This window comes from Branchiostoma lanceolatum, chromosome 14, assembly GCF_035083965.1.
Source record: "Branchiostoma lanceolatum isolate klBraLanc5 chromosome 14, klBraLanc5.hap2, whole genome shotgun sequence".
NCBI classification, from domain to species: domain Eukaryota; kingdom Metazoa; phylum Chordata; class Leptocardii; order Amphioxiformes; family Branchiostomatidae; genus Branchiostoma; species Branchiostoma lanceolatum.
In genome coordinates, this window is record NC_089735.1 from 2996290 (window position 1) to 3011629 (window position 15340).

At 42.9% G+C, this 15340-nt stretch overlaps 2 protein-coding genes across 2 annotated transcripts in view; one reads left to right on the forward strand and one right to left on the reverse strand.

Annotated features, from left to right (window-relative positions):
* Positions 1-142: 142 nt before the first annotated feature.
* Positions 143-9914, forward strand: LOC136448408 (gastric triacylglycerol lipase-like). The gene is made up of 9 exons (XM_066447869.1): positions 143-845; positions 1638-1755; positions 3854-4052; positions 4396-4524; positions 5194-5308; positions 6521-6676; positions 7513-7584; positions 8199-8267; positions 9599-9914. The coding sequence occupies exons 1-9, from the start codon at positions 636-638 to the stop codon at positions 9836-9838; spliced, it is 1308 nt and encodes a 435-aa protein (XP_066303966.1). The 5' UTR covers positions 143-635; the 3' UTR covers positions 9839-9914.
* Positions 9915-14955: 5041 nt separating this feature from the next.
* Positions 14956-15340, reverse strand: part of LOC136448910 (collagen alpha-1(I) chain-like) — a 52862-nt gene continuing 52477 nt past the window's right edge. The window contains exon 40 of the mRNA XM_066448620.1: positions 14956-15143. Within this exon, the coding sequence (XP_066304717.1) occupies positions 15099-15143 (45 nt within the window). The 3' untranslated portion in view covers positions 14956-15098. The remainder of the gene's footprint in view (positions 15144-15340) is intronic.

Sequence of the window (15340 nt, forward strand, 5' to 3'; positions counted from 1 at the left end):
CAAAGTTGATGTTTTATGTGCTTTTTGTAAAACCTTTTCTTACAGTGCTGACACACCTCTGGCCGAAATGAAATCGGCCATTCCAAACGATGACGTAGCACTGGGGTCGGTAATTTCCGGAAATATCCGAACTCTTCCGAACATTTGGCTTATGCACTGCAGGAACTTGCAGAAGTTCTGGAGAGAAAGACTCATTCTCCCATGAAGGTCCTTGAGTCTCCATAACAAAGTTGATGGATATGCAGCATAGTCGGATTTTAAAGCATTCCAGCTTGTATTTTTTGGCTTGGAGCTGTCAGAACCTCTTTATTTGGCCGGTGGAAAACAGTGCCAAATGTTTTATCACAAGACTTTGACCCCTATGATCAACGAAGGACTCTGACTCATGATAAACATGTGACAACTAACAGCTGATTGGTGCACCAGGCCCTTATAGAACCTCCAGATAAGCAGTTTGTGTTTGTTTGCCCCATTCGAGATCTAAGCCAGTGCTTGCGTAAGCCGACCAGTTTCATGCTGAAAGCGGCAATATTTTCTAGTCTTGCCTTGTCTTATAATTAGTTTTTTCTTCATAACGTTACTGTAATAGCAGAGAATTTTACAGTAATTCGATCCTAGTTTTGAAGCATAGCAAGATGGGAGTCCGTCTTGTCCAAAGTTCTTTTGTTTTCCTGCTTGTATCTGTTGTGTTTTCGGAGGGCCGTGTTCCCATTCCCGAGGACTATGCAGTGTCCGCTAACTTTGTGCGGTGGGCTGCCCAGATGAGTGAGGTCTTCCACGGGCCGAACGTTCCGCATCACTCAGGTGCAGGGCTTAACGCAGACCCGGAGGAGAAAATGAACGCAGTGAGTTCAATACTCTTAATTGATTAATTGTCTTGAAATGTCTCTTTCTTTTGAACTGTTAAAAGCTCAGTGTTTATCCATATTACTATTTATTGGCAGCTGGTTAATTACATAATAACCAGGTGAGACAATTTCAATATTGCTATTGCAACCTCATTAACTTACAATACTTCATCCATCCCTAGTCCAAGATCTTTTCCATCATTTGAACCAAGCTTTAAACTTCCTGGTGTGATCTGACCAAATCATAATTTTTTTTGCGATGCCTCAGGGGCGGAGCCTGTATAATCTTTAATGCAAATTCATGCCCCAGGGCTGATATTTTCATATATCTAAGGCAGTTGTCAATCCATTATTACCCTACACATTGGGTACCTGCCTGTGGCACTGGCTGCAAATACACCTGATATTATTATGGCAAGATGAGCCAATAACCATAATAACAATAATGATCATAAATAGTAACAAGTTCTGTTGAATGATTGAATATGAAATGAACACATCATTAAAAAACCCTGGGTACATGTGCCAAAAATAATGACTCAAGCAACTGGATAAAATTTTGAAACATGTACCCAAAAAACACAAACCATTAAAGTAACTCAGCCAAGAGCTCAGCAACTGACGATTTCAGTTTTAGACATTTTTCTTTACCTTTCTTCAAACATGGTGATGTGTATTAGATTTAAAAATGTGCAAGGAGAATTTTGTCATTCATGAATATGTCATAAATTGCAATACCCCCCATGCAGACCCCCTGTAACCTCTCCCCATTCCCCCGACCCCATGCAGACCCAGCTGATCACTAGTAAGGGTTACCCCTGTGAGGACCACTATGTCACTACAGACGACGGCTTCATCCTCAACATGCAGAGGATACCTCATGGACTGAGGAACAGTAACAATACAGGTGGGTGCACTAGAATTAGAAACATCCCTGTAGCTCAACTGGTAGCAGCCTCACAGTTGAGTTTCTGGTTCCGTAACTGGGAGACCATGGTTCAGTCCTTGGTTGGGGACATCTTGGATGGGGCTGCACCCGTATTTCGGAAGGCACAATTTATATGGGGGTCCTGTGTTCGATCCCTCCCTGTAAAAATATACCTTTCTACTGAAACAGCAAGGAAACTTGCTGCTCTATGTGCACTACTCTGAACGACAATACAGTTTTTTGGTCACACCTTTTTATACATGTCTATTCACAGATTTCTTTTTAACTGCTAACTTCAAAGATCAATATGAAAACATCTGAAGATTATATTAAGGCCTTGCTACACACTGCTTCAGGGAGTGAAATTCAGGATACATGTATTATAAATCATATTCATATTTTCTTCCTGGCCTCTATTTTTTTCTTGTCCTCATGCTTAATTTTGACATTAAAATATCTTGCATGATTTATTGTGGCCTTATAAAAGGTATAAAGTTAAGGCAGTCCCATAGCCTTTTTGAGGCAGTAGGGGCAGTGGGTTGTTATCCACTGTCATGACGCTATGATGATGTCATCATAGCGGGGAATTAAATCACGCGAGACCACGAGAGCCAACGAGAACTGGCCCGGTGACGTCACGCAGTAAGCAGAGAAAATCTTGAGCCGACACGAACGTTCTCATGCGTCGTCTCATCCTTCAACGGACCTGAGATTTGCCTGCACACGGGGAAACTACACCCTTCCACACCATTTCGGACTCTTTTGGCTCCTTCGGTTTGGCCGTTGACACCGTACCGACACGAACGTTCCCATGCGTCGTCTCATCCTTCAACGGACCTGAGATTTGCCTGCACTCGGGGAAACTACACCCTTCCACACCATTTCGGACTCTTTTGGCTCCTTCGGTTTGGCCGTTGACACCGTACCTCTCATGAACAATGTCAGTCTTGAGTTGGAACTTGGATTAAAGACGGTGTCAAATGCCACAAAGAGCCCGTGTTTCTTGTGTGTTGTTAATTATGACGCTATGATGATGTCATCATAGCGGGGAATTAAATCACGCGAGACCACGAGAGCCAACGAGAACTGGCCCGGTGACGTCACGCAGTAAGCAGAGAAAATCCTGAGCCGACACGAACGTTCTACCACCACCAACCCCGGCATCGGGCTCTAGAACTTTAACTTGAAGTTGTTACTCAATTTCTTTATGTTCGTTTGCACTATTTAGAGTAGCCCAGTAGTTTAGTAGAATAATTCACTTTTGTACAGCCAACAAGTGGCTAGTGTGGAGCAGCGCTGTTACGCTTTTTATGCTCTCTGAAACTTTTACGCCTCGCTAGAGAATTCTCGGCGTCCCGTCAGTAATCTGCTAGTACAAAGGGGGACATTGCGTACGAAAATTTTATTGTTCTTAGATCCACACAGCTTCGGCTTTTTTATACTTTCTTATTCCGTCACACTGTCGTTTGTCTTATCGCACAAGTTTTATGTCACGAACCTTTTTTTCTGTAAAGTAGTTCGTTGGATTGCCTAGTCTAGGCGTTGACCTTTATACCCTAGCTAGGCCGTTGACACCGTACCTCTCATGAACAATGTCAGTCTTGAGTTGGAACTTGGATTAAAGACGGTGTCAAATGCCACAAAGAGCCCGTGTTTCTTGTGTGTTGTTAATTTATAGGGCACAGTACTGGAAAGCGGAGCCCAATCCTCTCCTTCCACAGCCTTTTACACCCCAATCCAACAGGTTCCCATTTTGCACCTGGAGTGAAGAAAATCGTGTTAAGTGCCTTTCCCAAGGACACAGCCAGGAACTTTTGATCTTGTGTCCGCTAGCATGCTAGCCACTCGCCACACACACACAGCATCCGTGCCCTTATAATCATACATAGAATAATTTTTTTTTTATAATACAATATTATAACTTTATTGCACAATTGTACAAGGTACAAAGTATGGCATACACTGGTACATGGATAACATTCTATTAGGCTAATCAGTCTATCTTATACAATATGGTGTAGTAGTATGGGATGACAATGGGATTTTAAAATGAATGAATAAATTTGCCTTTCCCCAGCCCCACGACCAATAGTGTTCCTTCAGCACGGGCTGCTAGGGTCGTCGACCCAGTGGATTGAGAATCTGGCCAATGAGAGCCTTGGGTTCATCCTGGCGGATGCGGGGTTCGAAGTCTGGTTAGGGAACATCCGCGGGAACACCTACTCCAGGCGACATGTCAAACTGAAGCCGTCTCAGGAGGAGTTCTGGGCTTGGAGGTAAAATTCAGTGGGAAAAGTTGGAGCATCTGTCATTGTTTCGGTCAGGCCTGTCTCCAAGTTTAGATATTTTTCTGTCCCATATGCACATTGCTTGGGAGCCTATGTTGTTAATTTTCGTTGTTAAATCTGTGATACTCTCACGACAAGATGATGAAATTAAGCTTACGAAAATTCATCTATTTCATGTCATAAAGTTCATATTTTTTGGAGTATGGGGTGAAATATTTTTCATCACAACAAGCAAATGTCTGCCCTGGGACAGGTCCTGGAGACAACCCCCTGTTCTGCTTTATGAGTTGACTTTGTATAATCTGAATATTCCTTGTCTGAACTTCCGCAGTTGGGACGAGATGGCCAAGTACGACCTGCCCAAGATGCTGACCCACGCGCTGAACGTGACCAACCAGACGCAGCTGTACTACGTGGGCCACTCCCAGGGCACCATGATCGGCTTTGCTGAGTTCTCCAGGTAGCGTAGTCGTAGTCCAGTGGTAACAGTATCTGTATCTATGTAGCCGGTATAACCGCCATTCGGCGTAACACACCAGCTTGGTAGCATGGGTTACGTCCAGTGGTCAGCGAGGGACTATGCCTCAGGACCGAGAGGTTGGGAGTTCGAATCCTGGTTGTGGTCGCTGACCCGGCATACACGCTACTGGAAATGGTCAGAGTCAGATAGAACAGGTTATAAAGTCGTGGTCTACTGTTTATTGTACTTGTCAAAAAGAGCTAGGGGAATTTCACGGGTACAAGGAACCTGTCAATACTGTACATAGCATCTGTCTTCTTTGTCACAGTGGAAGAATTAATAAGCTCGTCAGTGAGATCACTTTCACTTTCCAGGTAGCGTGCATAAGTTCAATAGTATCGTGCATAGTCCAGTGGTCAGCTACCCTGCCTCTGGACCAAGAGGGAGTTTGAATCCCGGAAAGGGTCGGAGTCCTAAGGATAGAACGTTATAGCCATGGTCCACTGTTCATTGGGCTTGTTGAAAAGAGCTAGGGGAGTTTCCCTGGTACAATGAACCATACGGTACATAGCGTAGGTCTTCTCTGTCATGACCAGTCGAAGAATCATAAGCTCTTCAGTGAGCTTAGCTGGTTCGAGATCACTTTCATTATCACTTTCACTTTTCCAGAAACCAGGAACTGGCCGGCAAAGTCAAGACCTTCTTCGCGCTGGCCCCTGTTGCTTATTTGGGGAACATGGAGTCACCTCTCAAACTGCTGTCAAACTATGTTAAACAAATTGAGGTAACTTCTATTTCTAGACTAAGGCCACACCAATTTAATTTCTTGGTTAACGGATTTTTATTTTCAACCAAAAAAAAATTTAGAAAAAAAAAAATCATGAAAACAGAAGGCTGAGCCAGCCTTCTGTTTTCATGATTTCTTTTTGTAAAATCTTTTTTTTGTTGAAAATAAAAATCCGTTAACCAAGAAATTAAATTGGTGTGGCCTAAGTACTGTAAAGGCCTTTAAGTTCGCGGTGATTTGATTTTGCAGTAAGGAGAAAATGCAGTATTTGCATTGGTTTTAAGTTCACAATAGTGCAATAGTCTATTAGTCTAATTGAAACATCGGTGGCTTTAAGTTTGCGGAGAGCGGTCACTGCAAAAAACGCCAACAAAAAACAACCATGAAAAGGTTTATCAGTACATATCCTGACTTCTCAAGCTGCAATTTTAGCTTGACCTGTTAGGGGGAGTTTTAATGTCAAATGTGGTCACTGTTAGTAGTAGTATCCAGTATTTGATAAGCTCTAGAATACAATGTCATTACCTCCGGGGTATTGTTTTTGGTGTGTCTGTAATTCTATACTTGTGTAGTTAGAAGGTGTACATAGCCAGGCATAGATTATGTAAATGTGTAAGTCATTTACATAATTAAGATACTAGTATCTCATGGAGGTATGCGGTCTCCGAACTGTAGTTTGTTTGTTTGTATTGCATACCCGGTAACTCTTGGCATAACACACCAGGTCTGTACTGAAAAGCACAAGCTGCATATCCGGACAGATATATTTGATCCACACACACATGGAAGGACCCCTTCTCTTCTCGATAAGCGTGGTGGGTTCTTTTACGTGCTGGAGGTGTGGCTCTCCTCAAACACAGGACCTTCGGTCATCTATGGCCCTATCCAAGGGACATCCCTAACCAAAGCTAGGTACTCATTTTCTCCTGAGTATAAAGTGGGGAAAGTCAAGGGCACAAAGTCAATGAGACGGATCAGGGGACCCCGGATTTGAACCCAGGACCTCTGGGCCAAACACCCCGCCACTGTGCCATCGAGACGCCACAGTGCTAGTGAAAGTCCGCTACACCATTACTCAGATTAAAACACTACCGAGATCCTTCTCACATATGAAGCGTATAAGTAGTTTTCAGTAAGAAGTAAGCTGTTTCATTCTCCAAACACCCTGCCACTGCGACGCCACTGACGCCATTGTACTTTGTTCTGCAGCTGATCTATGCTCTCCTGGGGAAGGGAGAGTTCCTGCCGACCAGCGAGTTTATCCGGTTCCTGGGCCAGGAGCTGTGTGACAAGCCGGTCCTGGACGTGTTCTGTGAGAACGTGCTCTTCCTCATCGCTGGCTTTAACTATGGCAACATGAATGTGGTATGTGATATTTAATTACTGGGTGTAACTATGGCAACATGAATGTGGTATGTGATATTTAATTACTGGGTGTAGCTATGGCAACATGAATGTGGTCGCAATGTGTATTTTTTTTAATGTTCAATTGCAGCTGCTAAGATAGCTAACATTATTTTAGATTAAATATGACTTTTCGTAGAATGTGACCATGCTATATTTCAAATTTGACTTCAACTTCTTTAATTTTAAGTGAACCCCCTGATGACCCCGCGAGGGGCAAAGTAGGGGGGGAGGAGGTCCTGGGCTAAGGTGGGCAGGCCTCCAGCCTGGCCCGGAATGTCTCAACTGTGGGAGGCAGCACGACCGGACCAGGCAGGGCATTGTACGGGGGAAAATTGAATATTTGTAGGTGTCTGTACGGGTGTGGATATTTTGATAATTTAGTTGGTGGCTTACACGGGTAACCGTTGGGCAGGTTACTGACAGTTGTTGTTTTGAAAGTTGTAGTGTTTGTATTGAAGAATAAATCAGCAAGATATCTCAGACACCAGCATATATAGTCTGTCAAATGCTAAGAAAAGCCATCACATTATCTCAGCAATTTCAGTGGAAAGGTCCTGTTCCTCATTGTTGGATTTACATAACTATGGTAACACAAATGTGGTATGTGACATTTACAAAACTTGAAGCAAAATGTATTTCATAGTTGGAAAATATTCTGTCCTTCGCAGTATGGCATTTTGCTGGGAATTAAGTCCTTCATTCATCTGTACATGTTCTGGCTCAAGGATTTTGGTTATTGCTTCTAATGATTGAAAATGGACCTGCAGTTTTGAAGATGTATCTTTTCTTTGCAGTCTCGTATCCCTGTGTATGTCAGCCACAGCCCTGCAGGAACATCTGTTCAGAACATGGTACATTTTGCTCAGGTGAGCAGCCTTCTTCTTTGAACTGTTAGTTTCTATATGTGATAAATTGCCTTATTTGCAGTATTACACCAATTTTGCTCTTTGGTGATATATCCATATATACTTATTTGATTATATGGATGGAAAAAAAAGGCCTTCATTGTGACATCAAAGTGGTTGGGAAGGTTAAACAAATGTATATATATATAGTCAGTCAGTCTATACAGACGGTGACATATTACTGCGCAAACAAAATTTCAACAAAAAAGTTTGAAAAACTATTTAAATGATCGAAACACACAGCGCACAGGTACGAGATGAATAACTGAACACACAAAACATGGTATACCAGACAATTGTACTTTCACATCTTCTTCTTTGATTTTGGAAGATTTGTGCGGATGTCAATCATATAAAGAAGTCAGTGTGGTTTAAGTGCAAGCTGCATATGGGTAGGGGTCAGCGTATGTCACACTCTGGCAGCTGGTATCGGTACTGCACTTTCCTACTTGCTCAAATAGAGGGAACTTTTTTGTCGAAATGCTACCCATACTTTTTATTTGAATGTGCAACGTCAAGTAACTGTTATAGAATTTTTCAAATGTTTGACAATGCTCCCTTCACACCCTGCTCAGCTCTACACGTCTGGAAAGTTCCAGATGTTTGACTACGGACCACAGGGAAACATGCTCAAGTACAATCAGGTAAGTTGATGAAGGTTAGACATCCAGGTACTAGTAGTAAGATACGCCAAAAATAGTTACTCAAGCAACTGGATAAAATTTTTGAAACAGTAAGACGTTTCAGACAGCATCCGCTATCTTTCGTCAGTGACTAAAGAAGGATCTGGTGGAACTAGGCTTTATACCAAAATTCTGAATAGATATGTTTATGAGGTAAAGACAATTTCAGATGGTTCAATAGGATAGTAAGTTAAGACAAGGTTGTATGCTAATGAATCGCCCATTTTGGACGACAATCAGGTAAGCACAGAATAATTATGCAAGGGCCTAGGGGGTTGTGTTGCATTTGGTACGTCGGGGGTTCAAACCCTGGCCAGTTCATACCATAGACTAGAAAAATTGACTTACTTCTTTCTCTGATTGAATCACTTAGCTCTTGTGTGAGAAAGAGTTTGTGAGTTGAACACTCACCACTACCAGTGGACTAGCCCCCTGCTGTAGTGGCCTGTGTGGGCCAAGGGCTACAAAAAGGGAGATAGACACTGCCTTTATATACCAAAATTTGTGGGAAGGATTTTAACTTTGCACAAGTAGGAAGCTGATATGTTACAGTTTAACATTTTAAGTATAAATATATAGAGAAAATACAACACGGTGCATTCTGGTATTACTCGAGGTACCAACCCGACAGTGGGTCAGAGCCCTGACAACCAAAGGCGGGAGGGCTGGGACCAAGATATTAAAATCTTCAAAAGCGGCAAACACAGTGCAAACAAAAGGCATTCAAATTATGTATGTATGGAAACCTGTGTGATACAAGTAGAAGCCCGTGGGATACCGTAAATTATGTCATGCCTGGGCCTGATACGGGTGTCCCGGACCGTGTGATAACTATCCGGATCACATAGGGTTCGGGAGGGTTATCACACAGGCTTCCATAGAATATTTCGAACGCATTTCGAACGCATCGGTTGCGCGGTCGTCGGAAATTCGAATACCGGATTCGGAGATTGGAATCAATGTTGCTACAGTTTCTTGTTCGAGGACACAAAACTCCCTCAACTTCTGGCGCATTCCGCATTGAAATGTGTGTTTTCTCGGGTGGGTATGGCCAAGGTATGACATAAATAAAATACAACACGTTGTATTCCGCATCACCCTCGGTCCCAGCCCTCCCGCGGGTCGGATCGCCCTCCGGCCTACGGCCGTCGGGCGATCCGACCCGCGGTCGGGCTGGTACCTCGGGTGATACGGAATACCCCGTGTTGTATTCTATATATACGGACCAGTCCGAAACACCCATATCGAACGTTATCACGAACCAGATGTGACACTATTTCTTTTACTCTCAGACAGCACCACCGGAGTACGATGCAAAGAACGTGACGCTACCCGTGGCACTGTTCTCGGGGGGCCACGACAGTCTAGCGGACCCAAAGGACGTGGCAATACTGGAGGCCAAGTTGCCGAACATCGCGCACAAGAAGGTTCTACCCGAGTGGGAACATCTGGACTTCATCTGGGGCATGGACGCTGCACGGAGATGCTACTCTGATATTGTTCAAATCATCAACAGTGTTGAGAAGCTATGAGAATGGTGGAGTCATCGTGGCATTGTAGCACTGTGAATCTTGAAATTGCTGCACTGGTTTTGATTTCACAGTTTTCCTGACTGCGACATCATGACATACATACTTATTTAAATGTACACATTTTGTAATCTCCGTTACCGATTGAAATAAGACGTTCCTGGCAATAGGATATGCCACATATAAGATGTCAAACTGTAGTTTTTATGACGACTTAAAACTTTTCTAGCTTTTAAAAACGGCAGTTGCGTACCTTATATGTGGCATATCTTAATGTCAGGAACATCTTGCTTCTAACGGTAACGGAGATTACAAAATGTGCACATTTAAATGAGAACGAGCATTTTGTGCTACAGTATTACATATACTGTCTATTGTTTCCGAAAATAATTTCGTCAGGTTGGTAGAACCAAGGACATTATATATAATGTCCTTAGTAGAACATAGGATATTGGAGTTTTCTTTTTACACTTACCTGCTAACGTTTCGGTGTCTGTCAGACACCTTCTTCAGAGCTTCTGACTGGAGTCAGCAGATAAGAAGTGGCTGGATGTGCACAAAAGAAAACTCCAATATCCTATATCTATTGTTTCAACTGCAAACTTAACACATTGCAAAAGTATCCCTTTTACTCCTACCGCAAAATGAAATACATGCGAAAATACATACATTCACAGTACCTTCATGTCTTTGTACTGACATTGGAATTTACTGTATGTTTGAATATCATACAATATCCTTGTATGCTTTTTTCTTTAGAAGTAGTTATGAATATGCTAGTTGATTTAATGCTTGAGTTTACCAACTCCATGCAGTTAAAAGAATAGCACAAGAAATAACCCTATGTATAGCATAAAGGTACCTTTAGTATGGTACTTTGAATGATTGAATAAATATGTGCCAAATGTCATTCTCAAATAGATGTTTGATTTTTATTATTATTAAAAAGAATCAGAACGTAAGAAAGTTATGGCCAATTTGAATAAATGAAATTCAACTCATTGAAAACTGTGATGATGGCACTTCAGTACTAAGGACATCATCTTCTTATTACAGCGCTGAGCACGCTCATGTATTCAATTCATCATTTCAATTACAATTTGTACCGTAACATGGTATAAAACATGTCAACATTTTCCTGTCTTTTTCATGGCGTCATTGCTCAGTGCAGTATCATGTGACATGGGTATTCATGGTCATTTTCGTTTAGTCCATAAATGGCTTGCCTCTGCATATCATTAACATCAAGATCAGTTGCTCAGACAACCAGACAATATCTTACCAATCCTGCGTAAACATCAAAGAATCGTACCCTCCACGAGGGTTTCAGTTTCTTATAGTACAGTTTCTTACACAAATTGTCATCTTCATTTAGCTCATAAATGGGTCGAGGTTAGCCTCTGCGCTGCATATCATTGGCATATCAAGATCAGTTGCTCAGGCAACCAGACAACATCATGGATTACGGGTATCAGATTCCATGCCCGTAGCCAGGGAGGGTTCGGGGGGTTCGTCCGAACCCCCCCATTGGCTTGAAGGTCCACTTTCACAGGCTTGAAGGTCCACTTTTTAATGTTCAAGATTTTTTTTCAAGGTTTGTATCACCAGCAATGCCACTGAGGCTAGGATCAAAAAAAAACTTTGTCTCTGATTTTTCCTCTGAAATCCTCTCAAAAACACAGGAAATGCCCTTTCAGAAGGTTCAATTCTTAGAAATTGAAACGCTCAAGGGTCCACTTTTTAACATCCAAGGTTTTTTTTTAAGGGTTTTTTTTCAAGGTGGATCTATTTGTATCACCAACTGAGCTGAAATCCTAGAAAAACTGCTAACTTTGTCTCTGATTTCTTCCTTTGAAATCCTCTCAAAAACACAGGAAATGCCATATCAGAAGGTTCAAATTTTAAAATTTCCCGGGGCCTCTGCATATCATTAACATCAAGATCAGTTGCTTGGGCAACCAGACAATATCCTGGATTACGCGTACTGTACTAAATTCCATAAGGAGATAGTCTAACATGCACGTAGATTGGTTTCAGTTGAGAGATATTCTAGTGGAGGGTTGTTGTGGGAAGCGTTGGAAGACAGAAGAAGGATAAACGGTCGATCAAGTGACATCGTCTACCCTGGGATACGTAGATAAGACCACACTTGTTATAGTACAAACTTGCACATTCCCGGTACTATATAGCATTGAAGGAGACGAGACTCTATACTACCTCGACTGTTCAAGATTCTCTTGACTTTGTAGGTGAGTGTCTTAAGTGCAGATTTTAACTGGTCGTCTTTATTACATGTGGCAGAACACTGAAATGGCACCCGTAAAACGTCGAAGTTCGTTGGTTCTAGTGCTGTTGATGGCATGGGGCGTCTCAGCCGTATACTCTCATCTAAATTGTTGTGGGGGTTATCGTGAGAGAGATACAACAAGGCTCTTGTGTGGGCCAGCTTGTAGCTTCAACGATGTCCCCTCTGCGTTGCCACCAACTCTGAAAGAACTAAGAATGTCGAGTCAGAACATCACGAACATCAACCTGGGTGACTTTCCCCACCTGGAGTCTTTGGAGATACTGATTATAGGGAAAAGTCGTCTCGTCGTGCTGCAGCGGCGGTGCTTTGAAAGCTTGCCGAGTGTCACGGAGCTGGGCCTTCCTGGGAACAACATCAGAAGACTGGGGGCACAAACCTTCGCAGGCCTGAACCAGCTCGAGGCTCTGGACCTGCAGCAGAACGAGATATATCACATCGATGCTGCGGCGTTTACTGGGCTGGTCAGACTGAGAGATCTTTTCCTGAGTAGGAATTGTCTTTCAAGCATTCCACATATGCCAAAAGGGCCTATCTTCCTCATGTTGTCTCATAATGCTATCACAACCATCCACGGTGTTCAGGAGCTGAAAAACATCACCATGCTTGGTTTGGAAGGAAACAAGATTCAATGTGACTGCACTATGCGACAAGTCAAGGAATACATCCTCAAGAATGAGCATTTGAGGTTATACGTCCCTTGCTACGTCGGTGTCCCTGGACGGTATAGAACGTACAAGGGGATCAAGTACGTGGATTGGGAGGATCTGAGGTGTGCCTCACCTGACGTATTCGTCGCCTTAGACAACGGCACCGCCACAGGAAACGTTTCCTTCACCTGCAAAACAAAATGTCGAGAAAGTCTGAGGTTCTCATGGATCACGCCAAATGGAGGCTACGGACCACCAAGCTACGAGTACCGGTACTCCAAAAACTATACCCATGAGAGAAGATGGTCGTGCAAAGGCTCGCCAGTCAGGATCTTGGAAGCGAGAACAATGTGCTTCTCTGTGTTGAACATCCCTGTAGGCACCGAAGGCACGTACACATGCCAAGTGACAGCCAAACATACAGACAGTGCAAGCGCATCTGTAGTTCTCACTGTTGACAATCTCCACCCATTCTTTCACAGTGCAACAACGGTCACGCAAAACAGGGAAAGCAGTACCAGACCTGAAAGTATCATATTATTACCTCACTCTAAACCCGGACTGTCTACCACACAGCTTATAATTGCTGGACTGCTGAGTGTCATTAGTGTCATTGCATGTTCCCGATAGTCGGGGGAGTAGCTGCTTGTATAAGCAGGTGTAAAGGAGCCCAACAGGAGGACAATGACCGAGGACAACTGGATGCTGTGGACCATAGCACCGAAGACACAAACAGAGACACAGGAAGCCACTATGAGAACAACGACCAGTTTCCGGACACGGACGAAGCAGAAGAAGGTCATTATGAGAACGACGATCAGTTTTCAGACACGGACGAAGCAGAAGAAGGTCATTATGAGAACGACGATCAGTTTTCAGAATCAGGCGAAGCAAAAGAAAGCCATTATGAAAACGACGATCAGTTTTCAGAATCAGGCGAAGCAAAAGAAAGCCACTATGAGAACAACGACCAGTTTTCTGACACGGACGAAGCAAAAGAAAGCCATTATGAAAACAACGACCAGTTTTCAGAATCAGGTGAAGCAAAAGAAAGCCATTATGAAAACGACGACCAGTTTTCAGACCCAGGCGAAGCCAAAGAAAGCCATTATGAGAACGATGACCACTTTTCACTCTGAAGTAGCCGTTTGGTTACAGAGTTAGGCAGCAGGGAGAAGGTTAAGCGAAGCAGTTCAATTAGGGGCCCTTGCACCAGATGTTCCAGTAATGTTGTATCTACGTCAGAGACTGTTTAAAAACCATAGTAACATACTTTGTGGTAGACTCATTTGTACCTTTCCTGTGTTAACGTTTTTGCTGAATATCATCACACAAGGATCAAAGGGGCACTGCTATGTAGTGGTAGTGAAGTGTTTCATAGAAATGAAAATAATAAACATCTATCTATGTAAATGCTCTATTTATTCCTGTCATAATTTTCATTGTTACAGAGTTGTTACAGAGGTATTTTACTCATACAGCACAAGACTATCTGATGTTACAAATAATGCGGCGCCATTATTGTGTCATGACCAACTCATATGGTCTCATGCGTGTAGATGCCCAAATAGTGCGGGCTAAAAAAATAATTGGGCCCCAAAGGCAGGTGTTTCAGTCGATCATAAATTGCCTTTGATCGATCCTACCTGATATACAAAGCATTTGAGATGAAAGCTTGTTTACGTCTGACAGGATAAGGCAAGAAAGTTTCGGCATCCAAGCGATTGTCGGACGTAGACGCTATTTTGACCTGAGTACTACGGTCGGGCTGAGTCGGCACCAGAGAGCCCCTTGCGGCTGGTAGGTAATTGCAGTTTTAAATGCCATTAAATCTCGCTTCCCATGGTTGGATTTTGGTGACATTTTTCCTTGTCTAAAGAACGTGTGTGCTTGCAATAGAAAGTAAAACACCTCCGAAAACGCTGCGTTTTTATTGGAATTACGTCCATGAAAGGTTCGTATCTAAACGTTATATCCAATGGGATGGCCTAATTGCCGTGTGAGACCTTAAATGGACTCATTTTACACCATAAATAAAGTAAGTGCAAATGTTACAACAGCCAGAGTGCTATAATACGAACAAAAACATATAGCACAATAAATAAAAGGAAACGGAAAAAGAAAGACTAAATAGGTAGCAACAAAAATGTGAAAATATCAATAACGTTGACAAGATATTAAAAAAAAAAACATTACATCATTGTGCTTAAACAAATGTACATACAAGAATGCGGCTGTTGATTTTGTAGCAACATGACTACGATTAAGACAAAAGGGACAGAAATTAAAGGAGAAGGGTGTAGAGTTCCTAATTTCGACGCCTGCACTCTGATGTCGGTAGTCCGTCAATGCCCTGGAAATTAGAGAAGAGGCACTTGTAACAATAATCTACTCTCCAAGTTCCCTGGGCGCCAGACTAGTATCGGGTCGCTAGCGATTTCCTACGGTGGCCAGAGAACAGTCTGCCCGCCCGGTCTTAATCAACGCTCCGGGGAGTTGAGCCCGTGGGAGTAAACCGCGCCCCTTTTAGTCAACTCCCCGGCTAGAATT

Coding starts and splice junctions, on each gene's coding strand:
- LOC136448408 (XM_066447869.1), top strand. CDS start 636: ATGGGAGTCCGTCTTGTCCAAAGTTCTTTTGTTTTCCTGCTTGTATCT. Junction 4,053..4,395: donor GAGGAGTTCTGGGCTTGGAG/GTAAAATTCAGT, acceptor GAACTTCCGCAG/TTGGGACGAGATGGCCAAGT. Junction 6,677..7,512: donor ACTATGGCAACATGAATGTG/GTATGTGATATT, acceptor TTTTCTTTGCAG/TCTCGTATCCCTGTGTATGT.